A 24531-nucleotide genomic window follows, 5' to 3' on the forward strand; every position below is an offset into this window, starting at 1 on the left:
ACGCAACAATTGCCTTATCTTGAAAAGTGCTAGGAGAGCTTCCCTTGGGGAGACTGCAGTCAATTCATTTTTGTAAAGGAGAAAAATCCCCTACCAGTGGTAGGTAGACAACTTATACTTTAGCAAGAAAGGGAGGTTATGCTGCTCACACATTACACCAGTAATTTGTCAGAAAAAAAAAAAAAAAAAAAAAAAGAGGTAATGAGACTGGAAGACTGGACAGCCTGTGTAAATACCAAAAGCCCAAAGCCCAGCAAAGAAAGAATTAGACACAGAGACAAAGAAGACAGAAGAGAAAATACCAAGAGGATATTATAGTCAGTATGTATCAACTCTCTTAGGATTATGTATTAAAAAACAAAGGATTATTTTACAAAAACAATAGGAAAAGATAAGAGGAAGTTGAGAAAATAAGGATTAATTATATGAGGATTTAGGGGCCTGCAAGAATGGACAAGGGACCAAAAAGGCAAAAAGCCCCCTTAGTAGAAGAGTGGGTGAGTAAAGAGAAAAAAGGTTTAGGAAAGAAACACAAGATCAGGCATCCTTGTTTGCACAAGCTCTCAAGGGGAAATAGCTCATCTGCAGTAAAAATTCTGGTTACTGCATCCCTTGTTACTTCAGTTAGGATCAGCTGGAGTCTATAAAGGTGACACTACTGTAACATGGCAATTACCTCAGGCACAATGCATCCTCTCCTCTGTACAGCAATAATGTTAGCTGAATCATGCAAACACCAATTACACAGAGCAGCTCTCTTAGTGAACTTCAAGTCCAGCGGCATGTCTGGTTGGTACAGCTACCCCAGGGTACTGGAGCTAGCCCTGTTATTATGGTACAGCACTGGGCTTTCTCGTGTGGCTTACCCTAAATTCCTTCTAGAAGGAGTGAGGGATCATTTTTGGTTTTATCACTGCATTACAGTATAGATGAGTTACTGCAGAAAATTAAATTATGATCCTAGCAAAGTTTCAAAATGCCACTGAACATAAACTTCTTGAATACAGTCACCAGAGCTGGTCACACAAGGTAAAAAGCAGGAGCTGTGCTTGAGTGTGAGTATAAGGGACTGGCAAAGGGAGCCCAAAGCCCTCCAAGCTTTCTACCAGAAAAGGCAGAAGCTGGATAAGGGGGATCTGGTGGTTGGCACAGGCAAAAGGCAGCCCCTGGCTGGGAAAAGGAGTGTCTGAAGGAAGGTGCCACAACTGTACAAGGATGTGTGGGTACACAGAACAAATGTGGGAATGTTTGGAGGATCAAGGGCTGGGGAAGTCACAGGGTAAACAAGCTGCCCTGCCACCTCCCAATTACCACTGTAGAACCTGATAAAGTACTGCTTGTAAAATAGTAGTAGTAAAGCATTGCTAAATTGTGCTAAACAACTCCCACCTCCAAAAGCTTCCTAATGTACTAAAGGCAAATTCTGTTTTTTGTACTGTCAGAGATTTTGTCTCATCCTGTGTACTGCTCCAGATGCTCCTTAAAACAGAACAAGTAGTATTTTTGCTGCCCATTTTCAGTTATTTTAAAGTTTTTGCATTTGTGACAGCCACTTTTTTAAAGTGAGCTTTGAGTTTAAATGAGGACACAGCTGTTTCCTCCTCTTCCCTCATCTCTGCAATAGCTGCAAGCAGCAGCAAGCCTCGAAGCATACTCATTTTTTCCCATCAAATATTTGGGAAAACAGAGATTACTCAGAGTTGCTAGGGTAGTATTTTCAATAGCTGAGAGCTCAATAATTGACTTCCTTGAAATGTTCCTCAGCTTCTAGTTACTTCTGGAGAACCAGCCCACAAGACAGATGACAGAAGAATATACTTTGCTTGGTTTTTAGGCTTAGCATAACATGGAACTTGTTCCTTCTTCTCCATTTCATAACTAAAAAATGGGCACAATCAATAACTTGCCACTGGCAGCAGCATTTAGAAAGCCTGCTATGTGGAGCCCAGGCAGGTGTTCCTAGGGCTGAATGTCAGCATCTCTCATCTTCCCAGTTTACACAAGCAGCTCATTTTGTCCTCCAGGCCCCTGTGGACTCCACAGCATCCTCACCACTGAATCAGTGTTAGCACACCTTTCTGGTCCAACACAAACTTGAGGATGCCTACATTTTGGACTGACAGATTAAACATGGTGTTGGATAATCTCAATAAACATTTTATTGTGGTTACAGATCTCAGATTACAAACAAGATCCAGGCCATTTCTTGCTTTCTGTTTCAGAGATGTCTCCACTCTGGAATTAGATAATTCTACTCCTTTAAGTCTGGCTACATAAAACAGCTTGTTCATATTGTCAGCCATAAAGTCTTCTCAGAACAAACATAAAGCCAGTAAAATACTTTTGATAGTGTGCACCCAAAATATCAGTGGGACAACTTTACTACAAATTTATCAAAAGGTATTAGAGTATTTTTTTTAAAACTTTGTTTACTTCTCATTTTTTTCAACTCCATTCTCAATAGCACTGCACAATGAGCAGAGAATTTCAGAGTCCTATGAACACCAGACAGAGCTCACTTCTTCAAGCATTACTTCAGCTTAGTCCGAAGGACTGGTTATTACACTTTCTTCTAGTGTTTAATGATTTATAATCAGTAAAAAAAAAATATAAATTTTTTTTTTTTTGCTTCTTTTCAATCATTTATTTAACTAGTCTCAAGTATTTTAAGTTTTTGACCTTTCAATAATTCTAGGGCTTAATTTTCAGCAGCAGAAGATGCATCAGGGCTCTTACATGTTAACTAAAACATGTGAAAACATCTCAGAGAAACTACAAATTGTGGTTTCCTTGTCTTTCCTGCATACTAGCTCTTTACTTTATAACTTTAAAGAAGTCTTTAAACACCTTTGCTCTATGATAAATGGACTTTTTTTCCCCACATAAAGATGCCAGAACTGAGATTTCTCCCTGCAGAACACGACACTCTCCTTCCTAATAGTGCATTTTCCAGATGGCCTTTAATGGGACACCGTGGAGAGGCTAATGGCACCAGTTTATTTACATTGCCTTTAAATCAGGTAGGGGAAGATCTAGCAGCAATATAACTTTACAATGAATATTGGAGTGAGAATGAACACTGTGGTGTGTAGTATTTGAAAGCAGATGAGACGGAGATTCAGACTGAAGATTACAGGCTTTTGAAATATAGTTCTGGCTATAGTTGATGCAGAAAAACAAAACAGCTCATATTTGAAAAGGTTAAAATAAATCAATAAATGGTAACTTACCCACCAACTGCAGTGCAGGAAGGAATTTACTTCCTGGAACTACTGAGATTTTGGGATAAAAGCTCATACCATTATTGTGATATTTTCCAATAGCAACCACATGGACAAAGCAATAAACTGTTTTTAAAGATATATGCTCTATGTTGTTTTTCTTTTGGTCCCATACAAGCTTTACATCTATTGGCAAAGACCATAATAAAAGCCAATTAAAGCATTAATTGCATTAGGGCAAAACGAGTTGAGTGTTGACATTTTATCAGAGCTTTCGTTACATATTTGATACTGGTGTTAGGTTTTTACCCCGGTCTCTTAACCATAGAATCACAGAATGGTTTGGAGTTTGAAGGGACCTTAAAGATCATCTAGTTCCACCCCCTCTGCATGGGCAGGGACACCTCCCACCAGACCAGGTTGCTCAGAGCCCCATCCAACCTGCCCTTGAACACTTCCAGGGACAGGGCTTCCACAACTTCTCTGGACAACCTGCATCACTGTCTCATCACCCTTGTAGTGAAGAATTTTCTCCTAATCCCTAATCTAAATCTCCACTCTCCAGTTTTAATCCATTACCCCTTGTCCTCTCACTACAAGCCCTTGTAAAAAGTCCCTCCCAGCTTTCCTGCAGGCCCCTTCAGGAAGGCCACTATGAGGTCTCCTCAGAGCCTTCTCCTCCAGGCTGAACAACCCCAACTCTCTCAGCCTGTCTTCAGAGCAGAGGTGCTCCAGCCCTCTGATCACTTTTATGGCCCTCTTCTGGACTCTGTCCCAGAGCAGTATGTTCTTCTTATGCTGGGGGCTCCAAGAGTACAGTACTCCAGGTAGGGTCTCACAAGAGCCATGCACTCCAAAGTACAGACCCAGTTCTCTCAGTTTTGGATGTAAAGGTTGGTTAAAAAAAAAAAAAGGACAGTAAAGTGTAAATAGGACTAAGGAGAGCCTCAGTTTAGAGGGGATGCTGCACTAGCTTTGCATCCTGCAAAGGATTAAAATGAACACACTGCCCCTGTGCAACCTGATAAACAGCAACCAAGACAAAAACTCAGAAATATGTAATACTGCTAGAGTTCAAAATTCATGTGGATGATTAGGCTGCTACAAACAGGTGCATTTTGGCATGTACCATTTGCCTCTGGGCTTTCCTCACCAGAATAGTATCCTTGCACCTTACCTTAGGACTGGCAGGAAAGGGTAGTGCAAAGATGGAACCATCATGACTCCAGCCAGCAAGTTCTTACCCCTGACCACTGGACATGATCTTGCATCACATTGTTACGGGAAAACAAATGCAGTATTGGAGTCTGTGTCATGAAAAGTCAGAGCTTCCTAAGATTGAAGTTGGCAGGGCTTATATGATGGTCTCAAACATAAATGGCAAGAAATAAATCAGATTACACTTACCTCAACTTTGTTCTGCTTCTATGATGCCGAACTATCTGCTATAAAGAAGGTGATAAAAGCAACTTGCAAAGTATAGAAGCTAACTCCAACTCCAAAATACACTTGAAAGCAGCTAGATTCTTCATGTAAGGGAGGCCATGAAAAATAACCACATTTAAAAAAAAAAAAAAAAATATATATATATATAATGAATGTATGGACTGTTAAAAATGATAGCCATTCAGTGGACAAAACCAACAATAGATTATTTCAAATAAAAACCTAATTAAGAGTTTTAAGTTTTGGGAAAAATTAAACAAAAAGGAAAAATAGCAAGAAGGTATCCCCAGCAGTATTTACCAAACCAGTAAAACAAGAACAACAAAGTAGAACTAATATAGTAAATGTCTGGCAAGTGCTTGCCTTTCTTGATTTTTTACAACGAAGCCAAACAAAAGAGAAAACAAATTTTCAAGGGACCCTCATAATAATCTTAAAGGGCACTCTTTTGCTGTTTTAAGAACTCTGTTCTTCACTAGACAGCAAATGCTACCCCCAAAAGGATCACATAAACTATAGTGATTTATCCTTGGCATCACATTGATTCAAATAATTTTCTGACATTAGTTGAGATAATGAAATCCGTATCTTACTTGTTACTGGTTTGCAAGGACTTCAGTAGACTTACCAATAAAGGCATCTGGAAAAGACATGCTCACTAAATGCATAATAATGTGATATGTGAACAAAGATAATATTGTACATCAAAAATATTAATAGTGTGTTGAGGTGTCTCTTGACAACCTCTAATTTAATTGAGAACACAGTGACATTTCACTTTTGCCTGTAGGCAAGAGTGGCTGCATGGAAAGACATACTTGTATTGGCAAGTATTATACAATATTATAATCAAATTGTAGGTAAAATATCATAGATAAAATACAAACTTAAAATTGCAACACAAAATCAAGTTACACTTTTGCCCACTTTTTGGAGCATTATGAGTGGTAAGTTATGTCTTGCTTTTGCCAGGGTACATTAAGTGGTTGTTTAAAAATTCCTGGACAAGTAAAATACACTAAAAAATTATTAAAGCACATATGTAAGGAAAGCACAAGTAAAACGTAGCACAGTAACTTTATTAAGAAGTCAGGATTATATTCCCCTTTTACAGAATTATTTTTTTTAATGCTGAAAAACAGAATTGAAAATAAAAAGCTAAAGTATAAAAACCTTTACAACAAATTACCATTACTCTCAAAAGTAGCCCACTATGTACAAACTGTGTACTTCAGCTAAAGATGTAAGCAGTTAAGAACAATTCCAATGATTTCTGCACTACCAGTTTGAGTAGCAATTGATTCTGAACAAAAATAATTTCCATCCTGAAGTTTCACTGATTTCTAATTAGATTCTGGAACTAAAGACAGACCTGCTGAGGTCTGTTGGCCAAGTATGAGGTTCTGCACCTGGGTCGAGGGAATCTCATGCACAAATACAGGCTGTGTGGAGAATGGATCAATAACAGCCCTGAGGAGAAGGACCTGGGGGTGATGGTTGGTAAGAAGCTCAACATGAGCCAGTAATGTGCACCTGCAGCCCAGAATGCCAACTGTGTCCTGAGCTGCACCAAATGAAGTGTGGACAGCAGGTCACACTTTCCCACAGGAAAGCTGGGGAGGGACTTTTTACAAGGGCATGTAGCAAGAGGACGAGGGGGAATGGATTAAAACTTGAAGAGGGGAGATTTTTATTAGACATTAGGAGGAAATTCTTCACTATTAAGTGTTGTGAGAGACTGGAACACATTGCCCAGGGAAGCTGTGGAAGCCTCATCCCTGGAAGTATTCAAGGGCAGGTTAAATGGGGCTTTGATGTAGATGATCTTTAAGATCCCTTCCAACCCTAGTCATCTATTGTCATTCTATTTAAATTACAGGACAATCAGACAAATAAGGTTAACTGGTTCAGCTTCTCACCAGAAAGGTAAGGAGCACTCAAAAGTCCAAAAGAGTCCAAAGGCAATATAAGGAATGGCTGCCACCTTTCAGCTCCTGACAACTGATACCTGTAAGCTCTTCCAGCCTGGACTGCAGAGTACAGCCAAGCAGAGTAAGAGGTGCTCTTCTATAGCACTTTGCTCAGAAAGGCCTCACAGGCACAGAGGGGAGACACCAGAAGATTTAAGTGGTCTGTGAGTTAGGCTTTAAGCCCCATGTGACCAAGAAGCATGAGCCCAGAACTTTCCACAGCAGAAAAAAGATGAATATAGCCAGGAAAAACAAACAAGCAGGCCTGCCCAAGCATGCAGATATTAAAACTCCTTGAGTTTAATAAGAATAAGGAGTTCAGAACAATTCAGTACTCCACTCGTAATCCCAAGCACAGAAGAACCTAAGTACTGGCAGCTTCCCACCTACCCTTGGAGTCACAGTGAACAAAGGTGTCTCATTACCCTCCCATGACCCACCTCACCTCCCATCCCTCGGTTCCAGGATATTCACCAACCAAAACATATAAAATACTTCATATTCCTGGAACAGCAGAATTAGAAACACATTTGACATTTTAAGCTACCACAAAAAAAGTTGCTTTAATAAGGTACACATCAGATGCTTCGCTTCCCACAGCAGAAAACAAAATTCAACAATCAAAATGGCTAAAAGCTGAAATAAAATGTTGTGAATCTGTTTTGCAAAGACAAGCCTGCTGCCTTTGCTAAAGAGCAAATCTGTTGACATTGAATATCTTAACACAGTGATCCGCTCCACAACTTGCAAGCTGCAACCACTCACTGCTGTTCTGATCATTATGTCCAGCTCTGCCTGCGTGATGTCTCCAACATAAACGTTTCACAGCAAGAGCATGACTTTGGCTGCAACAAAAAGAAATCCATATGTAACTGCCAAATGTCACACACAGTTGGGCATGTGAGTGCAAACATCAACATTTATATAATTAGTAGTCTTCTTTTAACACTACCAACTGAGGAAAAATTGACTTGTGACAACCAGCAGGTACTGTTCTTAAAATAAGTAGGGCCATTAACACTAATTACATTTTATCCTCTCACTCATCAATAATTTATACAGCTATTGATTTCAAGTTTTACCACATTATGCTGCAGGTCTAGCATCTCAGTTACTAAGATATGACAGATTTCTGGCTTTTAGCCTGCAGTTTCCTGTTATCTGGTATCTCTTTCCAATTCACTTCAAGCATACACACGCCAAAGTCACCATCAGCTTTCCCTTCTAGTATAACCAATGCCAGTATGTGAAGGAAGAATCTAGGGCAGTGCTGCAAGTGAAATATTCAAAGTCTCTGCACACCGTTTCTCTAGCTGCCACCGCAGCAGCACCACATACAGCTTGTCATTCCTTTGGTTTCTGCCAGAAGCTGCTCTTGAAAACTTGTTGTCACCTTCTCCAAAATGTTCCACTGATGTATACAGGCAGTGATTCTTTTCCCACTCTTCAGTTTTTTCTATCATCTTACTTCATGGGTAAAGGTAATCCAGTTTTTTTGGGTTTTGTTGGTTGCTTGGTTGTTTTTTTTAACTGGTGCCAACAAAGAGTAATACTTCTCTAAGTATTTGCATACTTTGGGGTTTAACATTTTCCCCCTTGGTTTTCATGGGGGTTTGTTGTATATTTTTGATAAATCTAAATAATATTTTCTCTAAATAATATTTTATTTGCTTAAGGATGTCTTTAAGACTTCCAGGGATCAGCCTTTTGCTAAACAGATAAAAATGTTTTATATACAAATAAACTAGTTCCATTTCCTTCTACATAATAAGAAGAAAACTCCAGCACTATTCGTCTCAATAATAACATCTCCTTGCTCCTAACTTACTTCAAAAGACATACCTGTTATCCATCTCAACAGACATGGTCCAATCAGCTAGTGCTGGTTCTTGCCCACTCTGCTTCCATGTGTACAAGAAAATCTTCCCATTCTCTAAGCCTACTGCAATAATGTATCTATGAAGAGAACAGCTGCATTAGTTCTGAAAGAGATTACAAGAGTCACCTCACTGAAGCTGGCTCTAATGCAAGCAAGAAGGAACTACCAAACACTGTATTGCACCTTGCCCTTCCAATCAGTTTTTACTTTTTCATAGAAAAAAAAAAATAATCACAATTTAATTCAAAGTTTCTCCACAAAAAATGAGCACAGCAGAAACCTGCGAAAGGGAAAAAAAAAGCAGCTTATTAGAGCATCAGACCAGTCAATATTGTAGGAATATTGTCCTCAATATTTGAGAACATAACCAGGTGGACAGATTAAGGTAGAGCAGTGGCTGTGGTTTATCTTGATTTCAGTAAAGCATTTGACACCATCTCCCACAGCATCCTCACAGCTAAACTGAGGAAGTGTGGTCTGGATGATTGGGTAGTGAGGTGGATTGTGAACTGGCTGAAGGAAACAAGTCAGAGACTTGTGGTCAACAGGACAGAGTCTAGTTGGAGGCCTTTAACCAGTGGAGTCTCTCAGAGGTCTGTACTGGGACCAGTAGTATTCAATATATTCATCAACAACCTGCATGAGGGAACAGAGTGCAGTGTCAGCAAGTTTGCTGATGACACTAAACTGGGAGGAGGGGCTGACACACCAGAAGACATCCAGTGAGATCTAGATGGGCTGGAGAGTTGGGCGGGGAGGAACTTAATGAAATTCAACAAGGGCAAGTGTAGAGTCTTGCATCTGGGGAAGAACAACCCCATGTACCAGTACAGGTTGGGGGCTGACCTGCTGGAGAACAGTGTAGGAGAAAGGGACCTGGGGGTCCTGATGGACAGGAGGATGACCATGAACCAGCAATGTGCCCTTGTAGCCAGGAAGGCCAATGGCATCCTGGTGTGTATTAGAAGGGGTGTGGTTAGTAGAGCAAGAGAGGTTCTCCTTCCTCTCTACTCTGGCCACATCTGGAATATTGTGTCCAGTTCTGGGCCCCTCCTCTCAAGAAGGACATGGAACTGCTTGAAAGAGTCCAGTGCAGAGCCACAAAGATGATTAAGGGAGTGGAACATCTCCTTTATGAGGAAAGGCTGAGGGAGCTGGGTCTCTTTAGCTTGGAAAAGAGGAGACTGAGGGGTGACCTCATTAGTGTTTATAAATATGTAAAGAGCGAGTGTCAGGACTACAGAGCCAGGCTCTTCTCAGTCATGTCCAAGGGGCAACGGGTGCAAGCTGGACCACAGGAGGTTCCATGTAAACATAAGGATATGTGAAGGTGACAGAACACTGGGACAGGCTTCCCAGAGAGGTTTTGGAGTCTCCTTCTTTGGAGACATTCAAAACCTGCTGGGACATGCTCCTGTGTGATCTGCTCTAAGGAATCCTGCTCTGGCAATGGGGTTTGACTAGATGATCTTCAGAGGTCCCTCCTAACCCCTAACATTCTGTGATTCTGTGAAAAATTAATGTTTCAAGTGTACTAATGCCCTCCATCCCCCTGTTTTTTAGTGTTTGTATTTCTTACACTTCAAAGAAGTCATTATACACCTGAGAAGAATGCTAGGAAATAAAAAAGGAGTGCTCATTCAGTTCAAAGAATGATCAAAATATTTGACAGACAGATTTTAGAAGCTGTTTAGCCACAGAAAACAGTAATACCTTCCATCAGGTGTAAGCACATGGCTGACACTAACAGCAGTAACAGAATCCCCAGCATCCAGTACTGCTGAACAAGGCTTGATAGTATCCAACATATTCTCTTCAGTAGTCACAGACACATTGCACTGGCCCCAGATAATGACCTACAAGAAAGAGAATAATCTAAGATTTTTCACTTTCATATTTTTGTAAATGTATTTACAAAAACCTAAGGAATAACTTAGTTAAAATACTCCCACGGCATAGAACAAAACAGATGATCCCTAAAATAGTGAAAAATGTCTATCTACAAAGATTCAACATTTTAGACAGTCTGATTTCATTAAAGGTACTGACAGGAAAAACAGATTCTGTTATGAAAGTTCAAGAAATACTGAGAGACCCATAGGAGTTACATGACATATGCTTGTCTTGCTGTATGAAAAAAGAAGGAAGGAAGTCCAGCTGGCAGACCAGCCTTGTACGTACATATCCAAACCCTTTATTTGGCACATCAAAGTCTTACTGATTTCTGTAGTAATACACAGAATCAGCTTTTTGTGTATTTATAGAATATGCCCTCATCAGATCACAGCATTTGCTAATCTAAAACACATTTAAAATAATTCTGGGCTTTTAAAATTCCTTTCATGATAATTACCTTTTTGTCCCGACTGCCAGTAACAAAATACTTGCTATCTGGTGTCCAATCACAAGACCAAATGATTCGACTGTGAACAGCTGTATTTTTGTCTGTGTATGCACAGCAACTGAAAACTGGTCCTGGAATAAAACATACAGAGGAAAACCCATGCTTCAACTACTTGACCTATTACAAGTAATTGTTACTCTTACTCCATGTAAGAACTGCAGAAATACTCAGACATTATCCCACTCATCTTTAAAGCAACTGGGAATACTTAGCACCACAATTTTTTTTTTTCCAACACTTTACCACAAAGATAATTAGCATTTGTTCAAGACCTTATCAGTCAGCCCTTATAGCACTAAAGCAATAGTAACAGATCAATCTGTCACACACATATCCGTTTCAGAAGAATATAAGTCAAAGTGTAAGATCTTCATTCCTTCTATAAAAGGATTAATAAGAACACCGACTTCAAAAGTTTTAGTACAGTGCAATGTTTCCCATGTGTACACATATCCCAAACAATTTCACTATAGTTCTTACCTACCAGTAAGCCCCAAGAGCCAAAATCATAATGATTTTATTGTAAAGACTAACATACTCCCAAAGAGACAGGCTGCTATTTGAATATGCATACTATCAGGCAATAACAATCTGATCAGCAGATCAGTAAATGTGAATACTTTTCAAAAGTAGAAGAGGCTGTCACTTTGGAGCATAGACTTCAAATACCCACCCCTTGGGATGCCAACACCAGCAATTTTGGTTTAGATTTATAAAGTTTTTGATTAACAGATGAAAAGATTATTTCCTCTACTCCATACAAGAATTCATACTTTTTATCTTGAAACACTGTGTAACTCCTGTGGACAATATGCCAGGCTTTAGAATACAACTCTGAATAGAACAGAAATCTCAAGCCAGGATACAACCAGACACTGTCTGAAGGGGCCAAAACTCACTGCCAAGTCTCTAAGAAAACTGTATAGAGCCCAGTAGCGTTTATGTGCTATGAAGCCAACAGTGCAATGTTAATCGTTTCAGCACAAGCATCTGCTCTAAGAAGCCATTAAAGTGTTCAGCAGCAATCTCCTAATGATTTTGCAAGGCTCAAAGTCTTAATGAGAAAGTCAACTGAATCTTTAATATCAGCTCTTTCCCCAGACAGAGCCAGTTCTAGTCAAATTAATCAATTGTGTAGGATTATCAGAAAGCCACAGCGAAGGCAGAGATTAATCCTGTCAAGTATCATGCCAGGCTATCAGGGATAAAGCAGTTCTATGCAGGACACAGGTGTAGCAATGAACCTTCCAGCCTTGCCTGCACAGAACACCAAGATGAAGGTTTTCCTTGATAGAATGCCAGCTTGAAGTTCAGGCATTACACTCGAGCATGTATACTTGATTTCAGTAAATCTGAAACATATGATCACGAACAGAAGGCAGGAAGACGAATAGCAGATTTCATTACACCCATCAATTAAACAGCATTCAAAGCCTGATTATATTGTTCTCAACATCTTAACTCCCTTTCTAGCTTTCCTATACACCATTAACTGCACTTCTTAAAGCCACAGGAGTCTACAACACTATTAGTTTATATAAATTGTACAGAAAATGTCAATTAAAATATTTTAACAATTCTCTTTCAAATATTTTGAAGCCAAACATACTGAACTAACAGCAAAGTCTTCGAGTATGTATATCCACGTATCTTACCTGAGTCTGATGAGTCTTGTTTCCTCCACAGTGACCAATTTCTGTCTCTAGAAACCGCTAACAGATATTTATCATTAGGAGAAAATACCAGCTGAGTAACAGTCAGATTGTGAAACATCAAACTCTGCAGTTTTTTCCAAGAAGAAGTGCTCCACAAAATAATTGCTGCATGTTCTTTTTTGGAAGCCTGTATTCATGTAAAAAATATCAGCATTAACGATAATAAGAATTAACGAAAGCAAACATAAAAGTCACACATTTCAAAATAACTAAGGTGCTCAGGGCATTGTTTTAAGGCTTACAATCAAGTTACAACCATCTTTCCTCTGTGCAGTTTCAAGATTGCTTCACTACTTTCAACCAATGCTGACAAGATACTAGTGAGAAAATGTTTTATACTTGTATTTATTAGAATTTATCTTACTAATAAATCTGAACAAATTATACATCATTTACAAATAACAGCTTATCTGCATTCACCCTCATCTTTGGAAGGTGACTGTCATCAATACAAAGTCTTTCACATTTAAGTGGAAGGACATAATTCAGCCCAAACTGAGTTCTGAATCCTGCTCTGTCAACCCTAGAAACCTAATGGCACTTTTCACTAGATGGTGCTAAAATCTTTTCTTACCTTACATGCTGAGGCAATTAGAGTGTTTGAATTATCGCAAGCAACACAAAAAACTTCATATCCGTGTCCATATCTGAAATAAATGTGAAAAGATATTTAACACATCATAGTCATTTATGCAGTATATATCAAGGCTCTTACACTAATTTCAGTCCCTTTGAAAATGTGAAATGCACCTGCCAGGAACTTTTCACCACTGTTTTGCTATTACATCCCAAATAATTCCTAATAATATTCAGCATTCAATATAACATCCATGTAAACTCTTTCACATTTAGGAACTGACTATAGAACAAGCTCTCCTAAAGCACCAACAATGCAGAAGCTACACTAATGACTAACAAAGCAGACTATAGCAGCATTTAATATATTCGTATTTCCTTTTAAAGGAATTTTAACATTACCAATAAAAATCAGAAGTCACATATTTGAAGATCAAGAAAGAAATGACACCACAAACACTCAGCCAAAGGACACCTGTTCTGTGAAATACTAAAAGATGATTTCTGAACTAGAGGACAAGAAACATGTCAAACAGGAAAGCAATACTGTAAAAAACAAACAAAAAAACCCATAACGCAAAACAAAAACAACGAAATAAACCAACAACAACAAAAACAACACCACAAAGAAACCAACAACAAAGAAACAACAACAAAACTTCAAAATTTCTTGCTTCCTCCAGAAATATGTTTCTATCACCTTTTGTATGAGTGCTGCTGGAATTCAAATTCACATATCTGGACTGGGATTCAACTAGTAAGCAGAAATGCCGTATTGACTAACACAAATTAAAATCAGCCACAAAACACATTGGAAGTAAAACTGGAGATGCAATCTATAAGCAGTGGACTAATGTCAGCTACGAGAAAGCTGAGGAAGAACATTTTATAACGGCATGTAGTGGTAATAAAAGGGAAAATGGTTTCAAACTGAAAGAGGGGAGATTTAGGCTAGACATTAGTAAGAAATTCTTTCCTGTGAGGGTGGTGAGACACTGGAACAGGTTGCCCAGGGAAGTTGTGGAAGCCCCCTCCCTGGAAGTGTTCAAGGCCAGGTTGGATGGGGCTTTAAGCAACCTGGTCTAGTGGGAGGTGTCCCTGCCCATGACAGGGGTGTTGAAACCAGATGATCTTTAAGATCCCTTCCAACCCAAACCATTCTATGATTCTGTGATGATTCTAAATACCAGTTGTGGGGTGGTTTCCTTCAATTCCTAACTCTATTAAGAGACCTGTCTCTTCAAAGTCCTTTCATCAGCTGTGCCATAAAGAAGTTCTTATATGGGATTGATGTTCATGGGATTTCACTAGCAGCCAACATGTCCACATGCTTAAATGACAAATTACTGTCTATCAATTAAACAAGTACAGAAGAGCCACTGCTGGGCATACCCCATAGGCAGACTCTCACACTAATTTGTGAGGATTGGGGATGCAATGGATTTTCATGAAGAGAAACTGTGCTTGGGCCTCCCCCTGCAGGGAGAACGACTGGTGGCTGTGCTTAACTGGAATGTTAATTTACAAATCTGATTGTATCTTACAATAATGAAGGTATTACTGCATGTCTCCCCCTTACCCTGCCACCAGCAGGAGCTTTATCATAATGCTTACTTTCAAAAGAACATTCCCAGAGAGTATTTTGTAGTGAAAACCACTGAAAATCCAGTTTCTAAAACTGAAAAGTATTCATTTAACGAAAAGTATAAATTTCCTGAAATTCAGTGAAGGAAAAATAACCTATGGAACAATTTCTGAAGCAAGTGCTCAGTTACTTTGTTTTCATCTCCTAAATGTAGTACTGAATAGCACTTGACAGAAAGATTTTGACCTTCTGCATGCTACTTTGTTCTTGCTAAGCAGAAGCATAAAAATTTAATACTTCTCTTGAAATAAAAAAAAACTTAAAATACCTTCTTCTGCAAAGTTACATGATCAGGACCATCAGAGGTCAGACCAACAGTTTATATAGCCCAGTTCTGTCCTCAGTAAAAGAGAACAGTTAGTGACAACAGGAGATGCTGTTTAGAGAGAATATGAGCCTTGCAAGTACTGAAGCTCTAGCACACCGCCTTCCCCTGCCCCCATATGCTCAATCCAATCCCTCCATTATGTAGCACACCAAAAAAGGTTTACAATGGAGATAAGCAACTGCATGAATGAATAATGAAGTGACTTTTTAATCCACAAGTGATTTTGCCTTGGCAATGTGCAGTTCAGCAAGTTTTTAAGCACAGGTAAACTGACTGGACCTTAAAAGTGTCCAGACAAATGACTACAGTAATTTTCTAATGTCAAAAAGGATCTCTTAAGACTTCGAAGTGTATTACATGAAATGTACATACATATAAACATATATATATTTATGTCAACACTCAGACTTAAATCTCAGCCTGCTGCATACAAACTCCCTAAGGTAATTTTCAAAGAGGATAAAGATTAGCACACTCACAGGATTTTTCACATTTTTCTTTAAAGTTATTAGATTATGTAAAAAATACAGCTAGTTTTTCATATTACTCAAGCAAATGGTTTCCAAAACCTAACAGTAATCCTTCAAAATTTAGTGTCAAGTTAAAGCTGGGGATACACAAATGTCAATGACAAACAAGCTATTTTTAGCAAGTCAGCTCCTCACACTTTTTATCTGCTGCTATGGCAACACGAAATCTACATTATGCAATTTCATGTTACTTCTGTCAAGCTTATCCTGAGAAAAAAAACCCTGAAAGTCTATGAATGCTTTACATCTTGTTACCCTTGCATAAAAGAACCTCTTGTAATTAGCAGTGTCTCTAAAAACAGGAAAAATTGCTCAGGTAAGTCACCTGAAGACCATCATAAAACGCACTTCTTTTAATGAATGCAAGATATAAAAGCAGATAAGCAGTATTCCTGCAGCAGAATATCAAAGATTAATGTCTCACCAGACTTTGAGAAATGTCAAAGGCAAATTAATAAAAATTTTGACCTTGCCTCCTTTTCACTACTTAAAGATCCCTCATCAAACTGCTTCTGTGAGTGAGTGCATCAGCAGCCATAGCAAGCATAGGAGAATCATTTAACGTAACAGTTGGAAATTACAAAATGTGCAGATGTAGTCTAATACCCACCAGCTTCCCTCTCAGAAGCACTTTCGAGTACAAACGCAATAAAAGAACTTAAAAGCATACAAAAAAGATTTACTGCCCAGGAGAAGGTAAAGATGAGCTCCCACAAAACCTCCCATATGGTCAAAGGAAAGCAACCTGCAAATTGTTTTCCCAAAGCTTATTTACCATCCCCTCAACTGAAGTCACAAAACTGGTAATGTATAAAGGTAGCTGTAATCATCAGTACAGTCTCAACATCCTTCTTGTTAACTGTCTGAGATCACTCTTTCCAGAGATTCAGATAAATCAGTCCATAAGAGCTTGAGAATATTTATTTCTTTGTGCTATATTTTGAAGATAGATAATAAAACTTCTAAGATTATGGAAGTATAGTCTAATGTTACCAGGATCCTGAAGGAAAAAGAAGATGACTACCTTCATTTGCAAATTGTTGTGAATTTTAGAGAAGAGGGAACAAAACAGAGCTGAAGAATTCTAAAACCCTGCAACCATAAAACAATTATTGTCACAACCACATAACTCTATTAGTTTTGCATTCCACCACCCACTCTGTCAGCATTCAATACTCAAACTGGGTTTGTGACCATCTTATTCCTCATTCATCATGCTGCTCCTACTGGAATTAATTTTATTAATATTAGGAAGAATTTCTACACTGAAAGAGTGGTTAGGCACTGGAACAGCCTGCCCAGGGAGGTGATTGAGTCATCATCCTTGAAGGTATTCAAGAAACATATAGATGTAGCATTTTAGAGCATGCTCTAGTGACCAAACTTGCAGATTTTTGTGGGTGATTTTTGGTGGGTTGTGTGTGGTTCGTTGTGGGTTTGGTGTGGGGGGGTTTTGTTTGTTTTGGGGGATTTTTGTTTGTGGAGCTTTTTTGTACTGATGGTTGGACTCTGTGATCTCAAAGGTCCTTTCCAACCATGACAATTCTGTGATTCTGTGTTAGACACATCCTGTCTTGGCTGCTGCTCCCATCTATTGCATCTTACAACTCTGTTAGGACTTTATGCCTCAGCCTTTACTTCCATACCAGAAAGACAAACTCGATCTGCAAGTCTGTGCCACAAAGCGGAAAGAAGCAGAAAACTCATTACACAGAGAAACCTCCTGTACAAACTGATCTTAAGCAGATGCACCAAGCAGACTAAGGTTGCAGCATGGAAGAGGTTCATCACATTCAAGGGCAAAGATAAGACAATGAAAACATGCCAGTTTATAATAGCAGACTGGAACCTCACTGTTCTCTTGAAACAAAGAGGAAAAATACAGGGATCTGTGCACTGAACAGAAGGCACACTTGCCAAAAGACAAGCAACCAAAGGGAGAATGAAAGTCTGGTAATTACAAATTCAAAATAATAGCTTTGTGCTTAAGATATATATATATATATATATATATTTAACTAGTACAGAAACAATTACTGAAATAAAATTCTGTGACACATCAGTCTTAACTGCCATTTTCTGCATTGTTTCCTAATTTTATATACATATAATTAATTTTACAAGCAGTACAGCATACTCAAAGTCAAATAAGGTAGCAGCACAGGAATAGTTTCAAGACCAGACTTCATTAATATGTAGCAATAGCTTTCTGCAAATATTTCAAATAAAATTTAAAAAATTAGAGAAAGAAAATGAAAACAAAACTTACAACTTCTGAATTTCAGGCCACAAGGTATTCTGCAGCAAGTGATCTTCTGGAGGAGGTTCTAAAAGATATTTGAACAACATACTCAAACATGGTACTAAATAATCTAAAATCAGATAAACAGTGTTTCAAGTTTAAATCTAATGACCCTACTTCCCTATTTCATACAATAGAAAATAATCTCATACCTGTAAGGATCAAGGGTTGAAAATAAATCTCAGGATACTGATTCGAAATGGTATTAAATGTTTCTTCATCCTCACCTGGTTGAACAGCCATATCTCCTATTCAAAGTAAGGACTTCATTAGCTAGAGAACATACTTGACAGGAGCACTTACTCTACTAGTGAAAAGCATGTATTTTTTTTACAATATAAGAAGCTGAAATTGGGTTTCTCTGCTTCCAGAGTTACAATAATATGAACATTAGAATCTAGTTATTTTAATGCACATGGGCATGAAGAGAAGAAACATCTAACCTTCAAACTACCTCCATTCTGAGACTGACCTTCTTCCATCACCACAGTCTATTTGAAAGATTTCAAGAAGCAGTTACCAGAGTTGAACCTATGCTTCCCCAATATTAAACCTTTCCTTCTGTATCTGAAAATGTTTAAGGCAAAAATCTCAGATACAAATGATGAATTCCTAAATGTAATGTAGCCACATTTTATGAAAAGCCACACTGTGCAGCTACAATTTGCAAAGTTCAGCAAAATTGCCGAGGGCTCAGTCCTTACCTTTAGGCAAAAATACCAGAAGTAACTGAAATGACTCAGTTAATTTTAAGTTAAAATTCAATTCTGTCCTTCACCTTGAAGATAGTATTTAAGAAAATAGTATAGAATTGCTCTCAGACATAATTAACTTTTTGCCAAATGCACATCTCAAACACAGCAGTTTAAAAAAGCAGGCACAAAAAAAAACAGAACAGAAAGACTAGCTTCTCATTCATCCTGTCTTCCCTCCCCTTGAAACTGAAACTAGCCACATTTATCTTATTTGAGATGGCTATCTGATCATTGCTCATCATGAAGATTCCACTACAGAGTAAGCAGGAAGAGATGTCTTTAACCTAAGCCATCAGTGCTGACAGCATTGAGTGGGCAATGGTGGAGAACGCAGGAAAAGTGGACAGCTTTTCTACTCATAGTGCTGCTTTTGGGTGTGCCACATGAAGCCAATGAGAATCAGTTATTCTCTGTGCAATTATATTCTAAGAGAAGGAAGTTTTGTTCCCAGTCTCAGCAGAAGGACTCACGAGAAAGCAGAAAAAAGAATTTTTGCCAAAATACGAGTTACTTCAAGTACAACAATCACAGAATCACAGAATCTTAGGGGTTGGAAGGGGCCTCGAAAGATCATCTAGTCCAACCCCCCTGCCAGAGCAGGGTCACCCAGAGTACATCACACAGGAATGTGTCCAGGTGGGTTTTGAATGTCTCCAGTTAAGGAGACTCCACAACCCCTCTGGGCAGCCTATTCCAGTGCTCTGTCACTCTCACAGGAAAGAAGTTTTTTCTGATGTTTACGTGGAACCTCCTATGATCCAGCTTGCACCCATTGCCCCTTGTCCTATCACTGGTCATCACTGAAAAAAGCCTGGCTCCTTCCTCCAGGCACCCACCCTTAACATACTTGTAAACATTGATGAGGTCACCCCTCAGTCTCCTCTTTTCCAAGCTAAAGAGACCCAGCTCCCTCAGCCTTTCCTCATAAGGGAGATGTTCCACTCCCTTAATCATCTTTGTGGCTCTGTGCTGGACTCTTTCAAGCAGTTCCCTGTCCTTCTGGAACTGAGGGGCCAGAATTGGACACAATATTCCAGACGCAGTCTCACCGAAGCAGAATAGAGGGGGAGGAGAACCTCCCTTGACCTACTAACCACACCCTTTCTAATACACCCCAGGATACCATTGGCCTTCTTGGCCACAAGGGCACATTGCTGGCTCATGGTCATCCTTCTGTCCATCAGGACCCCCAGGTCCCTTTCTCCTATACTGCTCTCCAGCAGGTCAGCCCCCAGCCTGTACTGGTACATGGGGTTGTTCTTCCCCAGATGCAAGACTCTACACTTGCCCTTGTTGAATTTCATCAAGCTTCTCCTGCCCAACTCTCCAGTCTGTCCAGGTCTCGCTGAATGGCAGCACAGCCTTCTGGTGTGTCAGTCACTCCTCCCAGCTTAGTGTCATCAGCAAACTTGCTGAGGGCACACTCTGTTCCCTCACCTAGGTCATTGATGAAAATATGGAACAGTACCTGTCCCATTACCGACCCCTGAGGGACGCCACTAGTCACAGACCTCCAACTAGATTTTGTCCCATTGACCACAACTCTCTGACTTCTTCCCTTCAACCAGTTCATGATCCATCTCACTACCTGACCATCACGACCAAACCTCCTCAGTTTATCTACAAGGATGCTGTGGGAGACAGTGTCAAATGCTTTGCTGAAATCAAGATAAACCACATCTACTGCCCTGCCTTCATCTATCCACCTGGATACTTCCACATAGAAGGCTATAAGGTTGGTCAAACATGACTCTCCCTTGGTAAAACCATGCTGACTGCTCTTAATGACCCCCTCATCCTTGATATTTGTCTTTCACACAAGATTTAGGAAAATTTAGCAGTACTGGTATTGAAGGCCCTGGAGGCAAAGCATATTAACATGCTTTTAATCCATACCCCCTGATAAAGCTTTAAGCAGAGAAAAAAAACAGGTCTGATCTAATTTGTAGATGCCAGAGCAAGTGCATTCGTACCATCCCCAGTGTCAAGTAACTACTTGAGTTATTTTTATCATTCTGTGCAATCCCCATACAATGCAATTCCCACCATCTCTCCAAGAAATTCATCTGGTGCCTCACAAGCCTTCACCAGCAGATCATTAGCTACTGTTGGCTAACTAATTCCTCCTTTCCAAATGCTTTCACAAAGTATCATTTACTTGGAGAAGGTTTATGGACATTTTCACTGGAACAGAATTCCCCTCAAAGCAGCATTACTTTTATAAGCCTCTACCAGGATGCTAACACTTGAGAGGTGTATGAAAAGGACTCCAGAGTATAGCTTCAAAGGTCAAGGTACTTAGCAGAGCAACCAGAAGTGGCAAAGAGTAGTGAGTATGGAGAAAACAGGAACAGCAGGTGGGAAAATTCAATATCCTACACCAGCTACTCCCAGACCTATCATAGGAGAGCAACGAGATCCAGCATCCATGTGAAACTCATGAAGATCAGTCAACAGGAGAAGCTTTCAAGAGGACCGTGCAGATTGACTGGGATCACTTCTTACAGGTGTGTGGGACACAACAGGGGAGCAGAAAACGAGCATTTTGGATTTGCACAAGACATTAGAGAATGTTTAGGGAAAAAAACAAAGGTAGAAAAAGGGAGAAAATATTCGCACTTGTGCTTTCTTTCATTTTTAGGTGCTATCAGAGAGATAAAAATTTTGCACAATTTTTTTTTTTCTAGATTTTAAACTGCAGTCAAACTTACAATGACAGACTTAACACAAGATACACACTAAAATTATCTTTTTAAAAGTTTCCACATGAAACACCATCACCATTATTTCTGATTAGTCATACCTTCAAAAACAGCTTTATTGGATAATCCTAAAGCTGGTACAGTTGCACCTTCTGGAAGATCAGATGACTGCTGAATCTAAAAAAAATATTAAATGTTACATGCATTGTCATCTAGGTTCACATTTCAAAGTAATAAAAAAATTACTTTTCTAGAGAAGTCAAGGGGGGCCCTTTGAAAAACTCCCTATTAATCCAGAACATACCCTGAAAAAAATGAAGACCAGTACTGCTGCTGCTTCACCACCAATTAAAGGTTTTCTTCCACAATTTTATTCAATCTAGGTTACATATGATAATTAATCAATTACTGAGAACTGCAGTTTTTAAGACAGCAGGACTGGGAAATAATCTGTTCTGAGGTGAAACAATAAAGCACCAGTTTGGAAAAGGGTACAGAGGGTGAATGCCTGTGCCCACAAGCTAAGACACAACACCAGTCCATAACACAGAGATGTGGCTGGACTGGGTGGCTGTTTAAAGCAACAGAAAGACATATCAGACTGAAAAGACTTCCATAAAGGCATGGGAGAAATAGCCAAAATTTAGAAAGTGTAACTGAACTTGGGGCCATTTGTGCAGAGATGGAAAAAAGTTAGATTTAATAGCTATAAATCCCTGCCTTACAGTGTTTGAAAAAGTTAAAAGACTGCTTTATGGAACTGGATTAATAATCTAAGTGATATCTTAAAATACTATGTTGTTTATTTAAAAGTTCATATTTTTTGTGAGAAAATGTATAAGACACATACACACCAGTCTAAGGCCATCAAAACAAAAAATGGTTCTTCATTACAAGACAAAGTATAATCCAATCCCATGGATTTGAACTGAGTATAGTCCTATTCAACCCTTTCCAAATATAAAGCTGGCTTTTTTAGTTTTAAGTACTTTTTTGGGAAAAGCTTTTGAGCTAAATTAAAAAGTTTACCAGTTCACAGAAAACAACTTCAATGAAGCTTTTTAAGAGTAGCTGTACTGTAAGAGCTCGTAAAGCCTTCCTCTTTAAACAAAGTCTATGTGAAACACTTTGTAATATCATGAAGCAAAAAACAGAACTCAGAGGAAGAGCTGATAAGGAAAGTCTACATAAAAGTAAAATAATTGCATCTGCCAGCCTTACAAAAACACAATGTTATTTGTACAGTGTCACTAATGCAAATGCTCACAAAGTCTTGCAGAATTGAAATGCTAAACAGCTACTTATAAAACCTCTTGCTATCAAAAATAAATATATTTTTTTCCCAAATATTTCAATTGTTAGATGAAATGGAAAGGCTGATCCATGTCTGAGAAGCTGTATAGAAAACACCACTTTTAAGCCAGACATGCAAAAATCATGCAAGGCACTGGTAGAGAGGTCTGCTCTACAAAATGGGGAGTAAAAAAACCAAACAGAATTAAAGATCTTAAAGCAAATGGAGAGCAAAAAAGGACAGCAACTCTGCAGTCTTCTCTTTCCACAGAGCAGGAAAGTATATTTATTAACAACTAAGAACTGAAATGTAAAGGCCTCAAGAAAATTTCCAATGCCAGAAGGAAATAAAGCACGAGCAAGTACACATTTGTAAATATTTATATGTAACAGCTAACAACAGTGCTGGATGCTTTAAGCTATTTCCAAGCATACAATTAAAAAAAAAAACACATAACCACACAACAATAATTACATCTAGACAAGAGTACTACACTCTTAAATTAAGGAGAAGCACATTCCCAGACTGTATTGTTTGCTTTTAAATCACCAAGTGTGTACACTAGTCTACTTGGTCTGACTTACTTAAAATGTAACCGTACTCTGCAATCTTCAGGCACTAAGTCTAGTTTAGTTTCAAATACAACCTGTTTTATAAGACAACATCATAAAACACGCATGCAACAATATACACAGAAGCAAATACAAGGGAAAGAAAAAGTAAGGTAAAGGTTTCAGAACTATTATATTTTTATGGAGCTTAATGCAATTTGACATTTACCAAAGAATTTATTTTATTTACACGGAAGACAACTGTCTTCATTAAGCATTGCTTTAGCACACTTACATGGGAGCACAGCTTTTCCATCGGAATACCAGTGATGTTACTGAAATTTTCTATAAAATTCTTGGGAGCACGAAAAACTCGAAGCACTTTTTCATCTGCTCCTGACACAAACTGAAACCGACCGACCATTGCCAAACAACGCATGTCATATCCATGTACTTGAGGCCTTGCAATTTCATGCCAGGTAACCTAAACAAACAGACATGCAGTCAAAACAATTCTTTGAACGAGAGAAGCAAAAAGATTTTGAGTTCCAAAAAGGTACTAGTGTTTTACTTCCTGACTTTATTAACATAAAGGAAAGTTACTAGCAACCTTCTGCTGAAAGTCATGAAACTGATGCACACTCATAAACATCAGTAACATCCTATTTTTCCAACCAACAATTCCTGTAATTAATAAACTGTGTCCCTGCAGAGATACATTTAAAGGCACTTGCTTATCTTTGTTACTAAAGCCACACTGCACTTACTATGATGACTTCTTGCTAGACAGTCAGGAATATAACATAATTTGCTTGAGCAAAAGGAGGACTGCATGCTACTTGCTACTTTCAAAACCTTAACTCTGTAAGAAAGGTAGTGATAATTGCCTCACTTTATGTCTTTCACAAAGCACAGGAGCACTGCTGTCCTTTCTACAAATACTTTATTTTAGTGAGCCCATTTAATAGAAGCTTTGCAAATACCCACAAAACCAAAATACTTCTTTACAGGAAAAACATCTGGAAAATTCTCATTATTTTGTATTTTCATTTAAGTATTTTTTTCTCTAGTTTCCTGCAATATTCATATACACACTTCAAGTATTCATCCAAGAAAAACAGAATTAACAGAAATTAGATAGGGAATTTAGTTGTACAGTCACACTAAGCAAAGAGCATTAAAAGAAAAAGGTATTATAATATTTAAAATGCTT

General features: G+C 38.7%; 1 protein-coding gene across 2 annotated transcripts in view; it reads right to left on the bottom strand.

Moving 5' to 3' along the window:
* Window positions 1-5725: 5725 nt before the first annotated feature.
* Window positions 5726-24531, bottom strand: part of ELP2 (elongator acetyltransferase complex subunit 2) — a 38743-nt gene continuing 19937 nt past the window's right edge. For both annotated transcript variants that reach the window (XM_051609240.1, XM_051609241.1), the window contains 10 exons: window positions 23614-23802; window positions 21575-21650; window positions 18169-18264; window positions 17984-18041; window positions 13210-13282; window positions 12576-12762; window positions 10870-10991; window positions 10230-10372; window positions 8480-8593; window positions 5726-7482 (listed from right to left, as the gene is read on the bottom strand). In XM_051609240.1, coding sequence (XP_051465200.1) covers window positions 7326-7482; window positions 8480-8593; window positions 10230-10372; window positions 10870-10991; window positions 12576-12762; window positions 13210-13282; window positions 17984-18041; window positions 18169-18264; window positions 21575-21650; window positions 23614-23802 — 1215 coding nt within the window. In that variant the 3' untranslated portion in view covers window positions 5726-7325. The remainder of the gene's footprint in view (window positions 7483-8479; window positions 8594-10229; window positions 10373-10869; window positions 10992-12575; window positions 12763-13209; window positions 13283-17983; window positions 18042-18168; window positions 18265-21574; window positions 21651-23613; window positions 23803-24531) is intronic.

Source organism: Apus apus, chromosome 2, assembly GCF_020740795.1.
Source record: "Apus apus isolate bApuApu2 chromosome 2, bApuApu2.pri.cur, whole genome shotgun sequence".
Taxonomy (NCBI): Eukaryota; Metazoa; Chordata; class Aves; order Apodiformes; family Apodidae; genus Apus; species Apus apus.